Source organism: Coregonus clupeaformis, chromosome 27 (genome assembly GCF_020615455.1).
Source record: "Coregonus clupeaformis isolate EN_2021a chromosome 27, ASM2061545v1, whole genome shotgun sequence".
Lineage (NCBI taxonomy): Eukaryota > Metazoa > Chordata > Actinopteri > Salmoniformes > Salmonidae > Coregonus > Coregonus clupeaformis.
This window is the reverse complement of record NC_059218.1, coordinates 37,881,202-37,905,920: the sequence shown is the minus strand read 5'-3', so window position 1 is coordinate 37,905,920 and position 24,719 is coordinate 37,881,202. Positions and strand designations below refer to the sequence as shown.

The 24,719-nt window shown below is 42.3% G+C and overlaps 4 protein-coding genes, 1 long non-coding RNA gene and 1 other non-coding gene across 6 annotated transcripts; 3 read left to right on the top strand and 3 right to left on the bottom strand.

Moving 5' to 3' along the window:
* Positions 1–1,769: 1,769 nt before the first annotated feature.
* LOC121541241 (protein O-glucosyltransferase 3) lies at positions 1,770–9,135 on the top strand. The gene is made up of 8 exons (XM_041850220.2): positions 1,770–2,320; positions 3,302–3,499; positions 3,835–4,118; positions 4,327–4,543; positions 4,641–4,837; positions 5,011–5,205; positions 8,274–8,378; positions 8,507–9,135. Exons 1-8 carry the CDS (start codon positions 2,086–2,088, stop codon positions 8,648–8,650), a joined length of 1,575 nt encoding a protein of 524 aa, XP_041706154.1. The 5' UTR covers positions 1,770–2,085; the 3' UTR covers positions 8,651–9,135.
* Positions 9,136–9,557: 422 nt separating this feature from the next.
* Positions 9,558–9,629, bottom strand: trnac-gca. The gene has a single exon. It is a non-coding gene; the product is annotated as a tRNA-Cys (tRNA).
* A 66-nt stretch (positions 9,630–9,695) lies between these two features.
* On the top strand, positions 9,696–11,831 carry LOC121541918. Its single transcript, XR_005995805.2, has 3 exons — positions 9,696–9,912; positions 11,083–11,177; positions 11,289–11,831. It is a non-coding gene; the product is annotated as an uncharacterized LOC121541918 (long non-coding RNA).
* A 650-nt stretch (positions 11,832–12,481) lies between these two features.
* Positions 12,482–15,773, bottom strand: LOC121541917 (coiled-coil domain-containing protein 82-like). Its single transcript, XM_041851308.2, has 7 exons — positions 14,939–15,773; positions 14,555–14,771; positions 14,363–14,455; positions 14,142–14,266; positions 13,810–13,980; positions 13,356–13,544; positions 12,482–13,176 (listed from the first exon to the last, which is right to left on the bottom strand). Exons 1-7 carry the CDS (start codon positions 15,458–15,460, stop codon positions 13,111–13,113), a joined length of 1,383 nt encoding a protein of 460 aa, XP_041707242.1. The 5' UTR covers positions 15,461–15,773; the 3' UTR covers positions 12,482–13,110.
* Positions 15,774–16,099: 326 nt separating this feature from the next.
* On the bottom strand, positions 16,100–18,064 carry LOC121541240 (sperm-associated antigen 16 protein-like). The gene has a single exon (XM_041850219.1). The coding sequence runs from the start codon at positions 18,052–18,054 to the stop codon at positions 16,156–16,158; it is 1,899 nt and encodes a 632-aa protein (XP_041706153.1). The 5' UTR covers positions 18,055–18,064; the 3' UTR covers positions 16,100–16,155.
* Positions 18,065–18,885: 821 nt separating this feature from the next.
* On the top strand, positions 18,886–23,977 carry LOC121541239 (aristaless-related homeobox protein-like). Its single transcript, XM_041850217.2, has 5 exons — positions 18,886–19,188; positions 19,884–20,418; positions 21,460–21,505; positions 22,552–22,856; positions 23,008–23,977. The coding sequence occupies exons 1-5, from the start codon at positions 19,008–19,010 to the stop codon at positions 23,231–23,233; spliced, it is 1,293 nt and encodes a 430-aa protein (XP_041706151.1). The 5' UTR covers positions 18,886–19,007; the 3' UTR covers positions 23,234–23,977.
* The last annotated feature ends 742 nt before the right edge of the window (positions 23,978–24,719 follow it).

Sequence of the window (24,719 nt, the reverse complement as noted above, 5' to 3'; positions counted from 1 at the left end):
AGTATTTAGTCAGCCACCAATTGTGCATGTTCTCCCACTTAAAAAGATGAGAGAGGCCTGTAATTTTCATCATAGGTACACGTCAACTATGACAGACAAATTGAGGAAAAAAAATCCAGAAAATCACATTGTAGGATTTTTTATGAATTTATTTGCAAATTATGGTGGAAAATAAGTATTTGGTCACCTACAAACAAGCAAAATTTCTGGCTCTCACAGACCTGTAACTTCTTCTTTAAGAGGCTCCTCTGTCCTCCACTCGTTACCTGTATTAATGGCACCTGTTTGAACTTGTTATCAGTATAAAAGACACCTGTCCACAACCTCAAACAGTCACACTCCAAACTCCACTATGGCCAAGACCAAAGAGCTGTCAAAGGACACCAGAAACAAAATTGTAGACCTGCACCAGGCTGGGAAGACTGAATCTGCAATAGGTAAGCAGCTTGGTTTGAAGAAATCAACTGTGGGAGCAATTATTAGGAAATGGAAGACATACAAGACCACTGATAATCTCCCTCGATCTGGGGCTCCACGCAAGATCTCACCCTGTGGGGTCAAAATGATCACAAGAACGGTGAGCAAAAATCCCAGAACCACACGGGGGGACCTAGTGAATGACCTGCAGAGAGCTGGGACCAAAGTAACAAAGCCTACCATCAGTAACACACTACACCGCCAGGGACTCAAATCCTGCAGTGCCAGACGTGTCCCCTGCTTAAGCCAGTACATGTCCAGGCCCGTCTGAAGTTTGCTAGAGTGCATTCGGATGATCCAGAAGAGGATTGGGAGAATGTCATATGGTCAGATGAAACCAAAATAGAACTTTTTGGTAAAAACTCAACTCGTCGTGTTTGGAGGACAAAGAATGCTGAGTTGCATCCAAAGAACACCATACCTACTGTGAAGCATGGGGGTGGAAACATCATGCTTTGGGGATGCTTTTCTGCAAAGGGACCAGGACGACTGATCCGTGTAAAGGAAAGAATGAATGGGGCCATGTATCGTGAGATTTTGAGTGAAAACCTCCTTCCATAAGCAAGGGCATTGAAGATGAAACGTGGCTGTGTCTTCCAGCATGACAATGATTCCAAACACACCGCCTGGGCAACGAAGGAGTGGCTTCGTAAGAAGCATTTCAAGGTCCTGGAGTGGCCTAGCCAGTCTCCAGATCTCAACCCCATAGAAAATCTTTGGAGGGAGTTGAAAGTCCGTGTTGCCCAGCGACAGCCCCAAAACATCACTGCTCTGGAGGAGATCTGCATGGAGGAATGGGCCAAAATACCAGCCACAGTGTGTGAAAACCTTGTGAAGACTTACAGAAAACGTTTGACCTGTGTCATTGCCAACAAAGGGTATATAACAAAGTATTGAGAAACTTTTGTTATTGACCAAATACTTATTTTCCACCATAATTTGCAAATAAATTCATAAAAAATCCTACAATGTGATTTTCTGGATTTTTTTCTCTCATTTTGTCTGTCATAGTTGACGTGTACCTATGATGAAAATTACAGGCCTCTCTCATCTTTTTAAGTGGGAGAACTTGCACAATTGGTGGCTGACTAAATACTTTTTTCCCCCACTGTATATGCGAGTAAAATGGTCGCACCGTAGAGCCCTGCGTTGCACACATAAGCACAATTAATAATGTAATTGTTTAAATAATTGAATCATTAATAATTTCAAAAATGTTGTTAAACCTATTTACTGTTGCTTTATGACTAGTGTGCGTTAGCGGAACTAAAGTATGGATCCCAGTGGACTACACCGAGGATATTTTCATGGTACATTAACAGTCTGGAAAAAAGTTCGAGCGACAATAAACGAATCTGGTTTAATTAAAAGCGCGTAATATACGGTATTATTCTGTAATATCCCATCGATATTTGGTCTGTGTAAACAAATGCTTTTTCCTGTGTGTATTTCATCAAAATTCCTCAATACCCACGAGTCCATCCATCGTCCAATCACACTCCGCCATATCAAAACTAACCCCCCCTTCTCTGAAGACGAGATTATGCCTGAATAGTTGGTACCCTAAACATAAATATTAGCTAGCTAGTCTACTTTAGGAAATTAACTATGACTCTTAAAGATGATCTACTCAACCCTATACAGAGTGTATTTCCGTTAGTTTGTATAGTTTTAATATTATCCACAAGTTGTAGTGACTTTCCGTTTTGTCAAGCTAGTGAAGTCGGTCCTGAAAAATGTCTTCTTTGGGGTCCAGGGCTCGACCCCAAAGTCGTTTTGCCCGTCCGATATTTCATCATCCAGGCTGTCAACTCAGCTGGGGAAAACTTCACCCTCTCTCCAGGTAAGTGTTGTTGATAAACTGCACAATTACCTGAAGTCAATTAGCGCGTTTGAGTGGTAAAGCGAAAGCAACAGACTGTAGACGAAAGTTGAGTGACGTCGGGGGAGGTGCATCTGCGACAGCCGAAAGTCGGAAACTAATGTGGTTTTACAACAGCAAGGCTCAGATCAATATGACAGCTTTGACATTGTTTATAAAGCTTTTCTTTATAATGTCGAAAAAACATTTATCCAACACCCATATCACACACTCGCAAACTGAAATCACATGTGCATTATACAATCAATTAGTGAGGGATAGACTCAATCACATGTATTTATTCACTGTAGGCTACACATGAATTGCATCAAATTGGTTCCTGTTTCAGTCACGTCTTTGGTCAAATAAAAACACCCTCATGATTGCTTGACAATAGCGCCTGTCACAATGCAGGTGATGGCTGCAGGAGGAAGTTGGCGAAGAGCAACTGCAGAAACTTGCAGTCAAAACTTCATGACCTTTGATTTCATGATTTTTGTAAAGTTCATGCAGTTGAAATGTAGACGCAAGTCAAACAATTTTATCCCAGAATGCAACACACTTTGAAAGACTTGACAAAAGTGATCAGCTCGAATGCACCCAATAATTTCATGAATTTCATATCTGCTGGAAGTCCATCCCTTATCAAAGTTGTCTTTGGGGAAACTTTTTAGCAACCCATCCATTTCAAGGCATTTCACCCCTATATAAATTGAGATCTCATATACAATGGGAATTTGTAATCTACTAAATACAGGTTTTTGTTGCTCTAGCCAATGTTTTATTGATGCACAAAATCAAACTCTTAAACAATGTCCATGATTGGGGACAATTTTATTCCCCTAGTTAGCTTAGTCTTTGCAGACTGAAAACTACCCCATCTCTAATTGTGCCTATGGCTACATTGTTGTTCCCATTATAGAGGTGATCCATCTATCTAATTGTATTTCTCTTTACATGTAGGTAAAGACTCGTTCAGAGTGAAAATTACCTCACTCTCACAGAAGGAGCATGTCCGCATCCATGTCCCCCTCCCCCTGGACAGAGGAGATGGTTCTTTTCTGATGAGGTACCGTCTGTATGGCAGTATCCTCAAGGGACTGAAGGTCGAAGTACTCTACAGAGACAGTCACGTTGCCAAGTCACCTTACACCCTACAAGGTATCTATATCAGTCAATGGCTAACTTTCACCGATTATTTCAATGAAAGCAGATTAGTGTGATAATTTGACAGAAAATACCAGTGAACTCCTCATCAAAGTATGCCTGTGTTTTTATTGTAGCCCCGTACAAAAACACATGATTCAACTTGTCAAGGGCTTAATGATTAGTTGACAAGTAGAATCAGTTGTGCTTGTACGAGGCCACAACAAAAATATGTACTGTTGGGGGTACTCGAGGAGCTGGGAAACACTTGGCTAGATGGCAGTATGTTGTACATTTGATCTATTCTCACTGCTTCCACATGATGCATCCCTTTGGTTGTATATACTCAGGCCCAGTCTATCATGAGTACTGTGACTGCCCAGAGCATGATGTTCCTACCTGGCAGAGCATAATGCAGTGTCCTGCTGAGGAACCCCAGATCCAGAGGGACTTCAGTGCCTTCCCCTCCATTGACCTGCAGCGCCTCCTACAGGAAGTTCCCCGCCGCTTCTCCAACAGAGGAGGTCTCATTCACTACGCTGTCCTCAACAACCAGGTGTACCGTCGCTCGCTGGGAAAATATACTGACTTCAAGATGTTCTCTGATGAGATGTTACTATCACTAGCCAGGAAGGTAAATCGTCGCTTTGTGGGGGAGGGGACAGGTCTCTGTCCTTTCATCAAGAAGTATGATCATGTTCCTTTCTGAACTGTTTTGTTATACTTTGTCCCTTGCCTGAAACTCTCATAATACCGTATTTTCAATATAATTGTAATTGTTTAGTTCATTGTTCAGCATAAACTGAGTACCCCTGTCTTTGTCTCTGAATTTGAATTGAAAGGTGAGGCTGCCTGATGTGGAATTTTACATCAATGTGGGAGACTGGCCAATGGAAACGAGGAAAGCAGATGACGATCCTGGGCCTGTTCCAATCATCTCCTGGTGCGGCTCCACAGACACCCGAGACATCATCCTGCCCACCTACGACATCACTCACTCCACCCTGGAGACCATGAGGGGCGTTTCCAATGACCTGCTGTCAGTCCAAGGCAACACAGGTAAGACGTATAACCTCATACACTATCCCTTAACCTCATTCTGCTTACTTACACCTCATTACTTGCAATAACCTTACTCTGTTTCCTTGGCGTCTAGGTCCCCCTTGGGCCAACAAAACAGAACAGGCCTTCTTCCGTGGCCGGGACAGTCGTGAAGAGCGCCTACACCTGGTCACTCTGTCCAAGAAATACCCAGAGCTGCTAGACGCCGGGATCACTGGCTGGTTCTTTTTCAGGGAAAGGGAGAAGGATCTGGGCAAAGCAAATCTTGTTGGATTCTTTGACTTCTTCAAGGTGAGGGAACATTCTGAACACTCCAGTCACCCAAAGCCAGCAGTTTTCAATTTAAATACAGATTTTACATGTGTGAGTACTGAGTAGTGAGAAGATAAATAAATGTTAGCCATTGTTGAAGTTTTTGTAAAATTCAGAACTGTGACACCTTCAGTTCCCTCTCCCATTTACAGTATAAGTATCAGGTGAACGTGGATGGCACAGTGGCAGCTTACAGGTTCCCTTACCTGATGCTGGGGAACAGTCTGGTGCTGAAGCAGAACTCACCATATTATGAGCATTTCTACACCCATCTGAAGCCAGGCACCCACTACATCCCTGTGAAGAGGAGTCTCTCCGACCTCATCCAAATGATTGAGTGGGCTAAGGTAAGATGGGAGAGTCAAATACAATTTTATTTGTCACATAAACAGGTGTAAACTAACAGTAAAATGCATACTTATGGGCCCTTCCCAACAATGCAGCAATAAAAATAATAGAAAGATAACGACGAATAAATAAACAATGAGTAAAGATATCTTGGCTATATACAGTGCATTCGGAAAGTATTCAGACCCCATCACTTTCCACATTTTGTTACGTTAAAGCCTTATTCTACAATTGATTAAATTAAATGTTTTTAGAATTTTTTGCAAATGTATTTAAAAAAAAAAGATACCTTATTTACATAAGTATTCAGACCCTTTGCTATGAGACTCGAAATTGAGCTCAGGTGCAGGTCCTGTTTCCATTGATCATCCTTGAGATTTTTTTACAACTTGATTGGAGTCCACTTGTGGTAAATTCAAATAATTGCACATGATTTGGAAAGGCACACACCTGTCTATATAAGGTCCAACAGTTGACAGTGCATGTCAGAGCAAAAACCAAGCCATGAGGTCAAAGGAATTGTCCGTAGAGCTCCGGGACAGGATTGTGTCGAGGCACAGATCTGGGGAAGGGTACTGTTACGAACCCCGTGGCTTTAAACATCTATGGTGGATGGACAAGAGACCCGTAACATAATTCATGTAAATTAGAATCGTGACATGGAACAGTGAGAACAAAAACTACACGACAACCATAAAGTACCGTCAAACATAAAAATGTTTATTTTTGAACACACGGTAAAGGTTTGGGAAAAAGGGCTGAGCAGGACCCAAGAAATGAAACAATAGTGTAAAAAAAACCTAAACTGATCTTGCCTGCCTCAAGAACCGCTAAGCTACTGCTAATCATACAAAAATTACAGTGGGTGGTCCGCTCAGGTCTAACTAGTGTTTTTAGACAGTTTTCTTCCTACGGGTAATGTATGCCCAAGGGCAACTTGCTTAAATTCCCCTTTTCCCAGAAACACGCAACAAAGTTACCAAACAGAGTAACCAGCAAATGAGTGAGTACACAAAACACAGGACACCACAGTATCCATACTCGCATACGGAAAATAGTCTCTAACAAAGTTACCAAACAGAGTAACCAGCAAATGAGTGCGTACACAGGACACCACAGTATTCATACTCGCATACGGAAATAGTCTCTCTCTACAAACACAACTGACTGGCTTTTAAACAATGGGATGTGTGATTGAAAAACCAGAAACAGGTGGTGCAATGCAGAGGAATGTCCACTGATTGGTCCACCTCAGCAATCAGCAGACACCCCAACGACCACCAATCAGGAACATACAGGACACCTGTGATTAGGGCAGAAGGAGAGGAAAAACACAAAAAGACACAGGATACCTGTATCCGTAACAGGTACCAAAATAATTCTGCAGCATTGAAGGTCCCCAAGAACATAGTGGCCTCCATCATTCTTAAATGGAAGAAGTTTGGAATCACCAAGACTCTTCCTAGAGCTGGTCGCCCAGCCAAACTGAACAATCGGGGGAAAAGGGCCTTGGTCAGGGAGGTGACCAAGAACCCTATGGTCACTCTGACAGAGCTCCAGAGTTCCTCTGTGGAGATGGGAGAACCTTCCAGAAGGACAACCATCTCTGCAGCAGTCCACCAATCAGGTCTTTATGGTAGAGTGGCCAGACGGATGCCACTCCTCATTAAAAGGCACATGACAGCCCACTTGGAGTTTGCCAAAAGGCACCTAAAGGACTCTCAGACCATGAGAAATAAGATTCTCTGGTCTGATGAAACCAAGATTGAACTTGAATGAATGCCAAGCATCACGTCTGGAGGAAACCTGGCACCATCCCTACAGTGGAGCGTGGTGGTGGCAGCATTATGCTCTGGGGATGTTTTTCAGCTTCAGGGACTGGGAGATTAGTCAGGATCGAGGGAAAGATGAACGGAGCAAAGTACAGAGAGATCCTTGATGAAAACCTGCTCCAGAGCACTCAGGACTTCAGACTGGGGCGAAGGTTCACCTTCCAACAGGACAACGACCCTAAGCACACAGCCAAAACAACGCAGGAGGGGCTTTGGGACAAGTCTCTGAATGTCCTTGAGTGGCCCAGATAAAGCCTGGACTTGAACCAGATCGAACATATCTGGAGAGACCTGAAAATAGCTGTGCAGCGACGCTCCCCATCCAACCTGACAGAGCTTGAGAGGATCTGCAGAGAAGAATGGGAGAAGCTCCCCAAATACAGGTGTGCCAAGCTTGTAGCTCCATACCCAAGAAGACTCAAGGCTGTAATAGCTGCCAAAGGTGCTACAACAAATTACTGAGTAAAGGGTCTGAATTCTTATGTAAATGTGATATTTCAGTTAAATGTTTAATACATTTGTAACATTTTCTCAAAACTTGTTTTTGCTTTGTCATTATGGGGTATTGTGTGTAGATTGATGAGGAGAGAAAACAATTGTATCAATTTTAGAATAAGGCTGTAACGTAACAAAATGGGGAAAAACTCAAGGGGTATGAATACTTTCTGAATGCACTGTAGGTAGGGGTAAAGTGACTAGGCAACAGGATAGATAATAAGCAGTAGCAGCAGCGTATGCAAAATAGTTAGTGCAAAGGGGGTCAATGCAGATAGTCCGGGTTGCTATTTGGTTAACTATTTAGTAGTCTAATGTTTTGGGGGAGTAGAAGTTGTTCAGGGTCCTGCTGGTTCCAAACTTAGTGCATCAGTACCGCTTGGCGTGCGGTAGCAGAGTGAACAATCTATGACTTGGGTTGCTGGAGTCTTTGACCATTTTTAGGGCCTTCCTCTGACACCGCCTGGTATAGAGGTCCTGCATGGCAGGGAGCTTGGCCCCAGTGATGTACTGGGCCGTACACACTACCCTCTGTAGTGCCTTGCGGTCGTATGCCAAGCAGTAAATGCATGTTAAGGAAGGACATGCCAAGGAGTGCATGTCAATGTGTGTCAATATGTATTTGCCACCATTTGCATGTTTGTCTGCTTGCAATGCAAATGCATGTTGTTACCATTAGGATTTAGCTGTGTTTTTGTGGATATTTGATTAAGATATTAATGTCTTTATTTTCCCTGCAGGAGAATGATGCTGAAGCACAGGCGATCGCTAAAGCAGGCCAGGCAATTGTAAGAGAGCTGGTACAACCGAACAGACTGTACTGTTACTATTACAGTGTGCTACAGGTAATTACCTCCTGGTATTGTCTTTATGCTATGCATGCCAATGCTAAATCAGCTCAGATATATTAAGGTAGCATTCTTATCATTGATAAAAGAAACCCAGCTGAGGAAGTTTTCTCCTGTCATAACAGATGTACTCTGAGCGTCAGACGAGCCGTCCCACACTACATCCAGACATGGAGCTGGTGCCCCAGCCTTCAGACCAGAGTGCCATTTGCAGATGTCAGCAAGAGCCTCAAAGAGATGATCCCAGCCTGGAGAAGGATGAACTCTGATCAACACTGAAAGTGAAGGGGAGAGACCCTAGCTATTTCAATACAGAAAGTGCTTTGGATTTCTGCTTGCTTGCTGATGGAGATTCTATGCAAGGAAGAAGTGCTGCTGTGACCAGGACTGCTAGCTAAGTGGATGTACCAACACTCATAAAGACAAATATTCAACTTGGTTTGAGCCAGAGGGACCATGTCACAGCTCACTTTACTGGACCTGGAATATGACTGTTTTATTGACAAGAGCATTATGCAAAAAGCATCTATTTCCACTGTTTTCACTGTCCTGAGTGATATTTCGTACCGCATTTTGTAATTGTATGGTTATCATGATTACATTTTTATAAAAATATATATTTTCTTAGATTTCCTTTGATGTTGTTAACCTCCTGTTTGACCAAGATCATGTCCTTTGCCTTTGTTATACATTACTATAACTTGAAGATATTCCTTGGATGGGGACAATATAAAAAAAAGTGTTGGCATTAATATACTATAGATTGATTGCTTTTTGGACTCTTCTAAAGCAGGTTAGCCTTTTTCGGCATGAATATTGTTCTGGAAGAGGCTCTGCAGAGTGTTCACTAGCTGACACAGCCACTAAGTAATCAAATCAGATTTTAAACCTAACCTTAACCACACTACTAACCCTAACCTTAAATTAAGACCAAACAGCAAAATGTTGTTTTCATGAATTTGTAAAATATAGCTACGTTTGACTTTGCAGCTATCCCATCTAGCGGAAATTGTTCAGTTCTGCCTCCAGGGCAAGATTCGTAACAATAACCCACGATTGTGCAATTAAACTACCTATTTTTTCGAAGTTACTGTTGTCAAAAACAACATTCAAACCCAATATTGCTTATGGTCCATCAGTGTTGTCTATAACTAGGGCTAAAAAATCACAAAAATGAGGGGGCACCCGGATTTGAACCGGGGACCTCTTGATCTGCAGTCAAATGCTCTACCACTGAGCTATACCCCCTTATGGTAAGGATAGGAATATTTTTGTATATACAGCTACATATTCAACAGCATCGCTATGCTTTGATTGTAAAATGTAGCGTATTATAACATTGACTTCACTTTGGGCTGCTTGTGGTTTTATTTCCTAGACAATTTAAATGTTTTGGCTACAGTCAATCGCTACAGTTTAGAGACAAACCAAGTCTCTATCTAGGAGTCGCTCGACGCTAGCTAGTTCCAGAGTCTACACCGGATGTAGCCAGTCAGCATTTGTTCGATTGAATGACAAGACAGCAGCCATGGTGAGTATTTCGAGTAGGTTGCTAGCTAGCTTTGTAACTATTTCTTATAACCCAGTGCCATATAGCATATTACTCTAGAAAAGCTTTTCATACTGATACCATTTCGAGAGGTCAAAGACAATGTTACAGCTAACTAGCTAGATAAGTATATAGCTAACGTTAGCTAACCATTTACCGTTATAGTAGCCAGCTAGCTTTGTTTGATCCATCCATACCAATGATCCATACTAGTTAGCTAGCCAGCTACATCAAGTTCTCTAGGAATTTGCTAGCTAGCTAGTTACCTTGCTAAATGTCCTAAGCTAGCAAAATGATTGTAAGTTGAATTGCTAGCTAGTTAGTTATCAGTGTCTTTGATTGTGTACTTGCTTACAACTCTGGTTGCCTTATCTGCTCCCCAAAGATGGAGAAATTCAGACAGCAACTAATTTCACTTGAGAAGAGAAGTCAGTACAATAGTTATCCATTAGATAACAAAGTCAGATTCCACAGACACAGCCAAAATTGGCTACAAAAATGTGTTTTTTGTCTTAATTTAAGGTTAGGCATAAGGTCTCCCGAGTGGCACTCGTCTGAGTTTGCCAGAGCGCAGAATAACTGAGGAATTCTTACAAAGTTCCAACCTTGCCCTAGACACACTAGAGTAGCTGTGCCACTAGAGATCCAGGTTCGAGTCCAGGCTCTGTTGCAGCCGGCCGCGACCGGGAGACCCATGGGCGGCGCACAATTGGTCCAGCGTCGTCCAAGGTAGGGGAGGGTTTGGCCGGCAGGGATGTGGGTTCGTTTCCCACCGGGGAACAGTATGAAAAAAACTATTATGTATGCATTCACTAACTGTAAGTCGCTCTGGATAAGAGCCTCTGCTAAATGACTAAAATGTAAATGTAAGGTTAGCAGTGTGGTTAGGTTTAAAATCAGATTTTAAGAAGATAAGTTTTATAAGTGGGCGATAATTAATAATAAATAGGCATAATTATGACAGAACTTGTGAGGACCGTACAGTAGACGGATGTAGGACAGGATGCCTCTAAACACAGATCTTGGGCCATCTTTCTCTACCATAATTAACTTGCTAGCTAACCTAAATCATCACTCAGACATTGAAGTACTTACATTTTCTACAGCCCCCTGGCGTCTGTATGACTATACAAATATTTATCTGAATTGCAGAATTGCCGTGGACTACGTGCTCATCTGAAGGACAGTGTTCCAGTCACAGGTCTCCAAGCAGGATCTTATGGCGTCCAGGACACGTTCCGAAGCGGGTGAGTGTCAGCCACATCACACCACATATTCAATAAAAAAGTTATTGGCCAAGGCCCTTTCACTGATACCCAGTGATTCAAACTGTATGTCTTGTGTTGCTGTCGCTACAGGTTTTCCAGTGTGAGGAACGAGCTACTCCCCAGTCATCCACTGGAACTCTCAGAGAAAAAAACGGGAGACCTAAGCTTGGTTTATAACTGGCCTTACCTATTCACAAACACATGTAGCTCCATAAGAAATGCACTCGTACATGAATAACTGAACTTCCATAAGATTGTGTTTAGTTTGGACACTATACCTCCTTTTTTAAATGAACTGTGCATAAACCTGAGTGTAATAGGTTTTGAGTTGTTTTTCCAGTTCCAGCTAAACCAGGACAAGATGGATTTTTTAACTCTTAGGAACATTCAGGGCCTCCATGCTCCTCTTAAACTACAGATGGAGTTCAGGGCAACAAGACAGGTAATATTCATTCACACACTGAAATGGACTACACAGGCATGTGGTAGTATCTGTCTTTCCCACACTTTATTACACTGTCATCTTATCCTAGCAGACTCAGCGCTTTCCCTTCCTACAACGGGTGCGTTCGTAAATTCACTCTGGCTATCTACGGGACCACCCATACACAAAAAATGTATGCACGCATGACTGTAAGTCGCTTTGGATAAAAGTGTCTGCTAAATGGCATATTATTATTATTATTATTATTATTATTACTCCAATTTCAGAGCACTCTCGTCTGAGTGTGCCAGAGCGCAGAATAACTGAGGAATTCTTACAAAGTTCCAACCTTGCCCTAGACACACTAGAGCATCTGGTTTGAGGACGTTCTTAATGGTAAGTATTTGAATACTATAAAAAGAAAGTTGCACACTAATCAATTATGCTCCCGATCATTTAATGGGTATAGCATCCAACATTTTGGCACGCAGTACCTTCTTCAGAAAGCACTGCGTGCCGAAACGTTGGTTGCTATACCCATTAAATGTTTGGGAGCATAATTAGTATGCAAGTTTCTTTATTTGTATAGTTTACTCTCCATTAGTCAGCACCTATGCCTTTTACTAGAGTATTTGAAAACTGCCATCATTCAGCTGTTTAACAAAGGGGTGTGTGTGATATATTTATGGGAGAGCCACATCTCATGATGGAGTACAAGTTGGGACTGATGTAAGAGTCTCCCAACTAGTGTTACATTTGTCTGTGGTTTCATTTCTGTATTTTTTTATAGTTTTGGTTTGTTTCTTGCATGCCAGAGACGTTCATATTTCACACTGCAATTGTACACGGATGGACAACATACTGTTTAATGTAGTTTTTATTATTGGTTTGTGTTATGAAGCATCACACAGGCGTTTTGATAGAAAATAAGCAACTCACAAGAGTCGTACCATCCTATACTGAATACTGCAGTCCACAGAGAAAATGACTCATGTTTATATGGTCATTTCATTTGAGGTCATCTGTCGTAGCAAACTCCATTTGACATTATCTTAACTATTGGAAGGACAGCACTGCTTCAACTTAGTAGGAAAGGTAACTAGGACAGTTTAATGAAAACACTCAGGGGTAGCATTTTTGATTTACAGCAGTACCAGAGTATTCTGCTTCATCTTTGCACATACAGTATATAACATATGTCTACACTAAATGTTTTGGTTGCTTATGAGCATTTACTGATATAAAATGGTTGATAAAATACAGGTACAATAGATGTCTTGGTATAGGGTAACGACTAAAGGAGGAAAATAGTTTTTAAAAGCTTTCAGTACAATCTTAAATGTTAACATTGAATGGAAGAAGTCAAATAAAATGTATATGAATAAAACACTTATTTCCTAACAATGTGCAGAATAAACAGTAAAACTGTTAAATGGATGCCTATAATATAATATGATGTAGATCCATGATCCTGTCTGTGGTAATCCTTCAGTCTAGCTTCTCCTCCTGGAAGTAGTCTGCATCATTGAGATGGTCCTGGAACTTCTCATATTGCTGAGAGAGACATGGGAATGAAACAGTGAGTGAGGGTCAGTGAGGAAAATCAGAAAGCATTGCTTTCTATTCTACACATTTGACAGAGTAGAGTTTGGGGGAACACTGAAACAGGCATTAGATTATGACGATTCAATGAGGAGTACTGTCATTTTATGGAGGGGAAGTGGGGTATATACCTCTGAGATCCAGCCACTCTCCTCCAGTTTTGTGAACACTCTTTTCACCGTTTCCTTCACCGGCTCCTCCTCTCCATTCTTCTCCTCCTCCATCACTGTCCGGCAGTGTTGAAACAAGTGGTACTTGAAGTGTTTCAGAGCATGATACACCTCTGTTCGGCTGGCACAAACGGAGCCCACACTGAAAGCCTGTAATTTAGGAAATACATGCAAGGTAAGTGACCTGTCGTTGAAAACCCTCTCCCTCAGACAAACTGCAAAGATTACATTTCACAAAAGGTTAAATTGGTGCAAGGATAAGGATACATCATTATTTAATCTGACGTTGATCTGTTGTGATGTACTTTTTGTTAGGGTGGGTTTTATGGGATGCCAATGTCACATGTACTGTATGCGTTCATCTGGGGACAGTGATGATTAAAACAAAGACTTGATTTCTTCTCAGATGTAGTACCTGTGTGTCATCAGGCATGAATTTGTCCTCTTGGAGGCTGTTGAGGTCGTACAGTTGCCCCGAGAGACGCACACTGAAACTGCACTGTCTCTGGAGCTTGCATGCCTCACAAACACTCCCATGCAATCCTAACTTCATCAGCCGGACCTTGGGGTAACACTCCACCCGCTCCTGCACATGGACACAAAAACACATACCTCAGTTTGCATATTGCTTTTTCACATAATGTAAAAATGGAAGTCTTAGCCAAAGTACAAGCATAGCTGTATACAGATCAGTGAATATGCAGCCAATGTTGAATGACTTAAGTTCTCTGAGAAATGTTTCTTCACCTTGTACCGGTCAGTCCAGCGGCTCCGCTGTTTTAGGTTCTCCAGGCGAGGGAGGATCGTCCGCTCATCAAAGTGGAACAGCGACGCCATCATCTCCTGAGCATATCGCTTTGTCCGATCACCGCCTGCTCACAGTGATCAACCGATTAGATTCCCTACACTTGGATCATACAGTAAATTGGGGATGGTGTTTAAGACCCTGATTGTTTAAAAACACTTACCGTAAAGAGACTTGAGAAAGGTTTCATCTAGGACGTTGATCATAAGGGCTTTGACGACCACTTGAAAGTGATTGAGCTGAGACCCAGTGATGACTAGCAAAAAGAGGCAAGAGGAAAAGGAATCATAACACATAGTAGTGATGCTTTCAGGTGTAAACATTGACCCATGATATAGTGTCAGCAAAGACTCACACTGGCGTGGAAGAGAAACAGCCTTTTCATCTGACTCCTCCTTGTCCACTGTCTTTTTCTTATCCTCAACTACGAAGTCCTTCAGACTGTCGCTGTCATCTGCCGCCTCTTCACTACTGCCCACCAATAGTTCAGGGGCATCATCGTGGTGGTCATCATCCTCGTCACCACTAGCATCTTTCGCTTCTTTACCCTTTTCTTCACCTGAATCCTGAATCTTTACAAGCAAACAATACATGGGTTGTAAAACAATGTTAAACATTTCCTCAGTACCCTATGGACATTTTGTGGGTGTATGCGACATGATTCTGCACAATGGATCAACACTTAAAGATACTGCATGTTAGGTTATGCTCGTTTACATTATATATGGTGATAAGCTACCTCCAACGTGCCCCTGCGTTTCGGAACGCGGGACTTCATCTTCTTGGATAATGCCAGGAGTTGAGACTGGCGTTGCTTTCGTTTAGCTGCGGTCTCTTTGGCTTCGGCAACTTGTTTGGCCTTTTGTGCGGCACTCTCGTCCTCCGAATCAGAATCTTGACTTTGCTGTTTAATGCGTTTTTTGGGAACTACTTTCCGTTTGGGTTTGGTTCCTACGTCGCTGTCAGAGTCGCTGGAGCTGTCAGCGAGGACGCGCTTCCGACGAGGACGGGATCTACCTTCGCTGGAGCTACTACCTTCACTCTGTTCTCCACTGGCAGGTGTACTTTCGCTCCCACTGTCCGAATTCTGATACTCACTCTCCGAGTCTGAGGCGCTGATGCTGGTCGTGCTCGCGCAGGACTCCTCGTCACTGTCATCAAGGATAGACGACGGCAGACCGATTTGAGCCCTTTTCTTCTTTGCTTCAGCTTTATTTTTTCGCATCGTCGCGAACACTTTACGCTTGTACAGGCTTTCCATAGTTGCTTACACAGTGTTGCTAAGTTAACTGTTCAAATAAAAGTTAAATAACGTTACCAACCCTGGCTGGCTAGCTAACGTTAGCAATTAGCTAGCTAATGTGAGATGCAGAACATGCTCATTTGTACCAAATGTGTGAAATGTCGCCTACAAAACATTATCTATGCGTGCAACCATATGTAAACAACGTTAATCTGGGTTGATACCAAGCTTTAATCGCGGTGAACCTTAAAAAATTAAAACATCATTTTATCTCGTGTGCACGTTTTGTTTTGTTTTTGTAGATGTTGTGTCTGTGTGCTTCTTCCCACTTCCGCTCTCCACTCAAAAAATGGCTTCTAAAATCATAGCGCCGCTCCTGGGCATTCTAGAGATAAATTACTTGTTTTTTCCATACTGGTAGACTACTTGTGTGAATTCAATTAGTGATTTGTATAAATCATAGCTAATGTGCATCATGCAAATAAGGTAATTCAAACCTTATTTATTTATTAATGCCTCAATTCAGAAATAAAAGAGTAATTTATAAAACATATTTAGTTATTTTATTCAGGAAAAGTGGTAAATGTTCTTCACAAATAAGATAATTGGATAACAGAATTCTGTACAAGAATCAAACAATGAAACACATGTCAGCAATTAGTCTATTTCACATTTAATAATCAGCTAGAAAGCATTTTAAGTATTTATTAATTTCATGACCAGATGAGAATGGCACCATCTGACCCGGCTGACAATAAGTACTCCCCCTTGTGATCAAAGACTACACTCTGGACAGCATCATCATGGCCCAATAAACTGGACACCTGAGTAGATGCCAGCTCCACCAGCTTAACTGAGCCATCATTACTGGCGATAGCCAGTGTTCGGCCTGACGGGCTAAAGGCCAGTTGGTTGCTGGGATGTGGCCCAGTGTCCATGGTTATCATGGCTGCTACTTTCCTCACATCCCATAGTTTGACCACTCCGTATGAATCACAGGAGGCAACAGTGTTGCCCAGTGCATTAAAGGTGGCATGGTTGCAGGAGTGCTGGTGGCCATAGAAGGTCTGTGCACACAGGCCAATCCTGGCGTCCCACAAAGACAGGGTTTTATCAGCTGAGCAAGTAAGAAGAGTGTTGGAAAAGGGCAGGAAAGTAACACTGTTGACTGAGTCAACGTGGCCACGCAGCGTGCTACGACAGCGCTCGCTCTGCAGGTCCCACACCTTTGTAGTGTTGTCCATTGAGCAGGAGGCCACAAAGTCCCCACATGAGTGGAAGGAGCAGCCCCATGTGGCATGGGTGTGACCATCCAGAGTCAGGATGCAGCGGCCTTGGGAGAAATCCCAGATCCTTACTGTTGTGTCTCCACTGGTGGTGGCCAGGCTTCCACCATTTGGGTGAAAGCTACAGCCAGAGAGCCAATCACTATGACCCTCCCCAGTCATGATCATCTCCCCCATGGGCATACCCCACAACCTCCAGAGCTGGTCGTCACTGGAGGAGGCTACAATAAACTTGCGGGGGTGCAGGGCGAGACAGCTTATTGGCAGGGTATGGGCCTTCAGTGAGTTGGTGAAGCGGAATCCAGATGATTTGGGGCAATGTGAGGCCAGAGCTTTAATTTGGCCTAAGTAGGGGTTCACACGGCTGCTGACAGGAAACTCAGAGTCTTTGGGGTGTTTCTGAGCTGTGTTTTTAGTTGGGTCTTTGTCTTGGTCATAGAGGGCAATTCCATCATTCTGTAGCTGGACTCCTTTGCCAGACTTACTCTGATACTTCTCCTGTTCTGGGGGCAGACCTGTGTCTCTGTTGGCTGAGTGGATTGCAGATGATAAATGTGCATTACGTAGAGTGGCTTCCAGGCTGTTGGCCTGGCCACATGCTCTGTCCCTCTCTAAACTGACGAGCATCTTCTGTTTCAGCGCCACTTGGTACTTATCACTCAACTGCTTCAGTGCAGGCTCATATGATCCATAGTGCTTCTTCAGTCGTTTGATGTCTTCAACAAGCCTGTTCTTCTCTTGGACAACACGCTTATGCTGCAGACGATGGAAATCCCTCTCTTTCTGAAGCTTGACCAGTGTTTCACTAGCTTTGGAAGCTGCCTGCCTGTAGCTGTCCCGCTCTCTCTGTACATTCTTCAGCTCGTTGTCTAGAAGTTGGTTGTGTGTATATGCGTCAGGCACAAACTCCACTAGCTCGGTTTTCAACAACCCCCTCTGCTCCATTTCGTACCACTCTGCTTGGAAGCAATCCAAAGTTCTGCTCATGCCCATTTTGACAAGGAAGTTGCGGAGAAAGTCATCCACCACCTCTGGAATGTGGGAGATGGGTTGCTTAGCTGAGCTGAGCCTCTGTAACACTGACCCCGTTTCATCTGAAGCATCTCGCACTGCTCTTACCGCGGCCTCCAAATCCTCATCAACCCCCTCTGCCATACTCCTTTCTTCATCGGCCAGAACTTCCTCATATTGATAATCGTCGTCTGAGTCATCTGGTATCAACACCTTTTCGAGGTAATATGGCCCATCGACGGATTCTTGCGCTGTTTCATTTTTCGCAGCCATTCTATCAACAACCGCTTTCTGTGTTTGTTTACCCGTCTCCATGGTCACAAATACTCGAACGCTGAGAGTTTAAACAACCTTCTGTCTGCCACGTGTCCATGGAAATTGGTAAGCCATTCAAGCCTACAGGCTAGAGAAATGTGGGTGATTTTCAATCTAAATTAAAATGACTTCTCTTTTTTTCCCACTCCTTTATTCCTCAACAACAACCGTTACGCAGGAGTGCCCGTGCGTAAAAGAGACAGAAAACACACAATATCTGATGCCATTGACATTGATGTGAATGCATTCAATGTGATTTTTTAAATGTGATTATTTAGCTAGGCCTACCTGTGTATTTCATGCCATTAAAGAGAGCGAGAAAGAAAGAGAGAGAGCGAGAAGAAAACGAAAACTGGGAATTCGTTTCCTAACCTGCAATGGCAAAACAATTACAGCAGGTGGCATATTCAATTCACGGTTGATGTTATAGCACCACATGCGGGTGCACTCACACACACACACACACACACACCTTTGCACTGATCACTGCACATTAAAATGTCAGTCCCCCATATCACATGTCCTATAATAACCTATATCCTACCTATAGGTTATTGTTCCTCCTCACCTGTGTCTATAACACAATTTTATCCAAATGTCAATGTGCCATCTGATCTAAACGTGCGTAAGAAATTCAATTCTAAGGGTTTTAATAGCCTAACATGGAAAAGTATGGCAACAGCTCTTGAAAAACATTGGCTATGATCTGGCTGGTTCTTGAAATTGAACTTGACTGACAATCGGGGGCTATTATGCTTATTTTTTTCAGCTGGCAACCAATAGGAAGCCAAGAACCCGTGTATGCGACAGATTTGGAGACTATGACAAGTAAAGTAGCCTTCAGATGTCAGTGTAGACGGGGGAGGAGAGAGGGGAGGCAGGGCGGTCGAAGAACATACTTTTACGCAGTCAAGCTCTGTCCGGCCTAGAGGCTCACCTGTGCGGCGAAAAACATGAGCCATCCAAGTGGGAAAGATGCCTCCGACACAACCGAGAGTAAACCTAAATCGCCCATGCTCTCATACTGCATCGAAAGCATACTCGGCCGAAGAAGTCCTCTCAAAGTCAGACTCACAGGAATGCAAAGTTTACCCATGCTGGCTGGGAGAGTGGAGCATAATGCGTCTTTGGAAGGTAATATGTTGTTGGTTGACTTTCTCTGTAACACTTTGCACCCTACCTTGGGAGTAATATGCAATTAAATAATAGGACACATATCCAAATGTAAATTGAATTTGCAGCTAAATTTGCATTATTTGCGTATTTAAAGTGTATTCAAAGAATGGTTAAGATATAGCCAGTGCTTGACTTGGACTGAAATAGGTTCCGGTAGTGATTTTGGGTGACGGTACTGTTTATACATTATTTAGGTGCAGGAGCTCCACAATACTTTTGAGCTAATATTCTATAAGAGGAACAGGATCTCAAGCAGTAAAACATGCGAGGTGCCGGTAGGCCTACTCAGCTCTGGTGAGCTCCTGCCAAAGTCAAGCACTGGATATAGCGTTCAAAATGCAAACGAAAAAATAACATGAGAAACAAAAAAAGTAAGTTTTGAGTTTTCGGCTGAAAATCTATGCAGCCTGAACGTGACATTTATATTTTCAGGGGATAGTGAGCGTATTAAAATAACATGGTTTTTAATTCATGTGGCGAATGGCCTTTGCATTTAACGTACATTTCATTAGGCCCGCCTAGGGTTTTTTAGAGAAGAATATCCTATACACAACCTAGCCTTATAAAAAGGGCTACATACTAATATTGTTAAACATATTGCATATTGCGCTGTAATTTATAAGTTCCTTAAAATAAACCGTATCTCTTCGCAGTCTCTCGTAAAGATGCGGACATGCACCTGCCCACCAAGTTGCGGCGTCTATATGGCCCAGGGGGAAAGTTCATGGACTCCAGTCGCGGAATTCGCGAGCTTGAGGAGCAAGAAGACAGGCAGCGTCCTCTAGACAAAGTCTACGAAAATCTGAAAATCACTCAGGCGCCACAAGTTAGCATCAGCCGCAGTAAATCATACAGGGAGAACGCGTCCCAAAGTCAGAGCGAGGAAGAACAGAACCTCGGGCGAGGGAAAGAGGAGCAGGGGGAACTAGGCGCCCCAAAGTTCGAGGACACTGGCAAGGAGCGCATCTGCGAAGACGTAGAAATGTCCCCAAAGAACGGGGAGAGTTTGCACATCAATGGAGATGTAAAAGACGGAGAGGACAACTTGTGCCTTTCAGCTGGCAGTGACTCAGACGAGGGGATGCTAAAGCGAAAACAGAGGAGATACAGGACTACGTTTACAAGTTATCAGCTTGAGGAGCTGGAGAGAGCTTTCCAAAAGACGCACTACCCTGATGTGTTCACGAGGTAGAATTCTCATGTGCCAGCACTTTTTTTGATCAGTTATTTTAACACTATGAAAATGTGAATCTGTTGCATATATGCCTAGGCCTATGGTCATGAAAAGAAAAGTAAAATGGAGTTTCAGTTTGTGATAATCCAAATAGGAAGTCTAGAGATGTGATTCGAAAGTTAGCCTTTTTAATGGTAAATCCTTGCATTGAGGTGATCGACATATACATGAACATTGTTTGGCTAAGAAATGTAAGAATATCAAACATTTATTATCATTAATAGTACTATAAGAACAGTAATATTATTCATTAAATTATTTGTATGAACTATAAAAACAGCCATATTACGCATTATTAGCCTTTTGTTATTAACTATTAGCCTTTGTTATTATTAATAATAACAAAGACTAATAATGCGTAATATGACTGTTTTATAAAAGTTGTATTAATAATAATAATAATACATGTTGTACACTGTAATTCACACATAACAAAACGAAATATTAAAAGATGTGTGCGCAAGGAATAGAATACCAATGAAATATAGAGTAGGCTATTATATTGGTTTAGATATTATATTGGTTTAAACCCATTGTAATGATGATCTGACAGTGACACACTCGTATTCATTTTCATTATTATTAAATATAATTGTGAATTATTGTGATTTTTTATTATTGATAATTGTGGTTGCAAAAAAATATTTTCAAAAAATATTGTTCGAAAATGTTTACATTCTTGAGATGTCAATTGAAGTTGGCTGCTGCAGATAGAAAGGTTTGCTAAATGGTGGAGCTATTTGTTGGCATACTTGCAACATATTTGTGAGACAGGATATCTATTGACTCAAACAGATTTAATAGCTATTCATTTTCATTGTTTATTTTCATTATAAGAAGCCTACACACAAAGTAGGCTAACGATATTTCATATTTTATATCATGTACTTTCTATTGTATCTTTAGGCTTTTATTATTGTCATCATTGGATTTATATGTGTAAAGCTATGATGATAACTGAATATTATTTGCCTTTTTTTCTTCTGTCAATTTAGGGAGGAGTTAGCGATGCAATTGAATCTCACCGAGGCGCGTGTGCAAGTGAGCGTAAATTATTATTAGTTCATATTTTACATCATTATGACCATATTTAATTTCGATAAACATGCAACCACATTATAGCATATCCTATAATAATGTTAATTATAATACAATTGTATAGGCTATAATATACCTAATTGCATATTATTGCTATAATAATAATAATAATAATAATAATAATAATAATATAATAATAATAATAATAATTATTATTATTATTATAATTACATTAAGTAATACAGTTCACTTTAGACAGTAAGAGAGGAACATTATTTTTAAAAACACACCAGAAAACGGAATTTGCTTCAGGCCGTTCATTACTTTATCGTTGACTTAATAACAGCTCAAACAGAGCGAGTATTGACGAAAGTGGCATCCTCGCATAGCGGTGGCGGGGTAATGCTGTTTGATTTTCCATCTTCATTTTGTAATAGTCATGCATTGATCTGATGATATCTCGCACTTCAAGGAGATAGACGCCATTATAGGTGCTAGATACCCCTACCATCCTCATTTAGGACATTGCTTACATTTTGAAACTCGAGTCTCAACCTTAGATACCAGACTACGCATTCAACGCCCCAGATGTCACACGCTTCAGCTGTAGATGAGCAAATCATTCTTTGGAGAGGTGATAAAACCTTGTAAATTCCGTGTGTTTCGTTTTATAACCAGTGTCAAGTCTGTATGGGAGGGGAATCCTCCCTCTCTGTTCTCTTCACTGTCGCCAATAATTTGTTTACTTTCAATTTGAACAAAACATGCTTTATTGTCATGTCCAAATTACAATTTCAATAAGTAACAAAAACCAAATAGAGAACTGTTATCCAACATTTTGAAATACTAACACTAACCCCATAACCCTAACCCCATAACCCTAACCCCATAACTCTAACCCCATAACCGTAACCCCATAACCCTAACCCCATAACTCTAACCCCATAACCCTAACCCCATAACCCTAACCCCATAACTCTAACCCCATAACTCTAACCCCAACGCTAGGCCTCATGCTCTTCCTCTTCCTCTTCCTCCCTCTTTCTAAGGTGTGGTTCCAGAACCGCCGAGCTAAGTGGCGGAAAAGAGAGAAATCTGGGGGTCAGACTCACCCCCCGGGCCACCCCATCTCTGGACCCCTGGGTGCAGCACACCACCTAAGCCACTACTTGGAGGGAAGTCCTTTCGTGCCCCACTCTCACCCCTCCCTGGAGTGTGCCTGGACAGCTGCTACCACCTCGTTCCAGGGTCTGACCCACCCCTTCACCAGTTCTTCCTCCCCCTTGGGATTTGGCCCCTTCATGGGAGCAGCCATGTTTAGACACCCCACCTTCATTAACCCCTCCTTTGGAAGGTGAGCACCGTCAACAACTCTATTAGTAAGGCTGCATCTGATTGAAGTGGTTACTTTGGAATGTATGTCTAATTAATCATTTCTCCTTCCCTGACAACTTCTGTATCTATCTCTCTTCCAACCTTCCCTATCGCTCTTCTTCTGTCGGCAGACTCTTCTCCAGCATGGGTCCCCTGACACTCTTACGCCAGCCCATACCTGCAGTAGAGGCCCCAGTCCAGCCCCCGACGGCCTTGTCAGAGCCCTCCCCCTCCTCGCCTGTGGACCGCCGGGCCTCCAGCATCGCAGCACTGCGGCTCAAAGCTAAAGAGCATTCCGCTCAGCTGACACAACTCAACATCCTACCTTCCAGCACCACTGGGAAGGAGGTGTGTTGAGAGACATCAAACCCCCTCCAATTCCCCCTACATGGAGCAGGAGTCATCACCAAAGGAATAGCAGCTTTGAAGTGGTAGGATATAGCACAACAAGGCCTCATCTAAACTCCTCCCCAGTTAGTTGTCCCAATGTTCTGTTACTCCACACTCTCCACAACATGCTTTCCTCACGAACTGAAGAAGAGAGAAGAAATACAAATAGTGAACTCCCTGCCCTTTGACCCTCAGGAATGACCCGTTAGCAGCCTCTCACAGGGTGCTACAGGCCACCAAAGGAACAGATCTAGGCCCTGGAGAGGTTTAAAAGGAGAGCAATGCAGTAGCTCATATAAGCCTAATGTATATTTCATGTATTGATGATATGGTGTTTGTTGATAGATAGATTTTCGTAGTCTTTTACTTGGGTATTAAAGTTTTTATTTATGATCAGTCATGTATGAGCCAGAAGCAAGTTTCCAGGAGGAAAATAGCATAACAAAATAATAATCACGTTTTCTTTCCTGGTTTAAGATGAATCAGTTGACAAAAAACGGTCAAATCGAAAACGTTGCACCTTTCCTTGCTTTTAACTGTGTTGCAATGAAATGAAAAATGAAATAATTCTGAGGACTGAATTGAGAAGTGTATTCAACAGCATGAAACAGTATTAACAAGCTTGCAGATGTGTCTCCAAAAATACTCTTAATAATAATATAATATGCCATTTCGCAGACGCTTTTATCCAAAGCGACTTACAGTCATGCGTGCATACATTTTTTTTGTGTATGGGTGGTCCCGGGGATCGAACCCACCACCTTGGCGTTAAAAGCGCCGTGCTCTACCAGCTGAGCTACAGAGGACCACATAATAATGGCGAGAGCTCTTACCCAGTATGGATTGATGTAGCCTAGTTTAAACAGGGACAAAGGTGTGGATTAAGGGATTTATATGGTCATATTTGTTTTACAACAAAACGTAGACCCACATTAAAAGACACATAAAAAAACATAAAACGTATTTTCATATGAGGTGCCGTAGCCTACCAACTCATTTGATGTCGTCCTTCCTCATGATCTCACGTCTTAATCCGCGAGCCCTACAGTTGACTATTAACTCGATAGCAGTTACCGCTCCTCACAAAAATTCCTCTTCTGCCCAATTTGACCCCGTCCATGGTGCTGAACCAATTCGCGTGAAATTACCTCTCGGATAAATTTCCCTCTTTATTGAAAATCCCTCGCCTCTTTTACTTGCTAATCTCGTCTCATTTTAACGACACAATAAAGCGATTTTGGGGGAAATTCTTGAGATAAAAGGGGCACTGGAAGTAGCTTTATTTCAGCTTTCACTAGCTGGATTGCCTTTAGTATAGGGGCATTGTTACAAGGCCTAACTCTCCCCCAACTGTCTTTCCCAAGTGTTTTAGAAGCGTTTACATCTGTGTGTCTGTGTGTGCGCGCGCGCGCATTTTTAGCCATTCCTTTCCTTTTTTTCAAATAGCATGAAG

Coding starts and splice junctions, on each gene's coding strand:
- LOC121541241 (XM_041850220.2), top strand. CDS start 2,086: ATGACTCTTAAAGATGATCTACTCAACCCTATACAGAGTGTATTTCCG. Junction 2,321..3,301: donor AAACTTCACCCTCTCTCCAG/GTAAGTGTTGTT, acceptor CTTTACATGTAG/GTAAAGACTCGTTCAGAGTG. Junction 8,379..8,506: donor ACTATTACAGTGTGCTACAG/GTAATTACCTCC, acceptor CTGTCATAACAG/ATGTACTCTGAGCGTCAGAC.
- LOC121541917 (XM_041851308.2), bottom strand. CDS start 15,460: ATGGAAAGCCTGTACAAGCGTAAAGTGTTCGCGACGATGCGAAAAAAT. Junction 14,772..14,938: donor AACGCAGGGGCACGTTGGAG/GTAGCTTATCAC, acceptor TTGCTTGTAAAG/ATTCAGGATTCAGGTGAAGA. Junction 14,456..14,554: donor TGTTTCTCTTCCACGCCAGT/GTGAGTCTTTGC, acceptor TCTTTTTGCTAG/TCATCACTGGGTCTCAGCTC.
- LOC121541240 (XM_041850219.1), bottom strand. CDS start 18,054: ATGGAGACGGGTAAACAAACACAGAAAGCGGTTGTTGATAGAATGGCT.
- LOC121541239 (XM_041850217.2), top strand. CDS start 19,008: ATGAGCCATCCAAGTGGGAAAGATGCCTCCGACACAACCGAGAGTAAA. Junction 19,189..19,883: donor GCATAATGCGTCTTTGGAAG/GTAATATGTTGT, acceptor ATCTCTTCGCAG/TCTCTCGTAAAGATGCGGAC. Junction 20,419..21,459: donor TACCCTGATGTGTTCACGAG/GTAGAATTCTCA, acceptor CTGTCAATTTAG/GGAGGAGTTAGCGATGCAAT.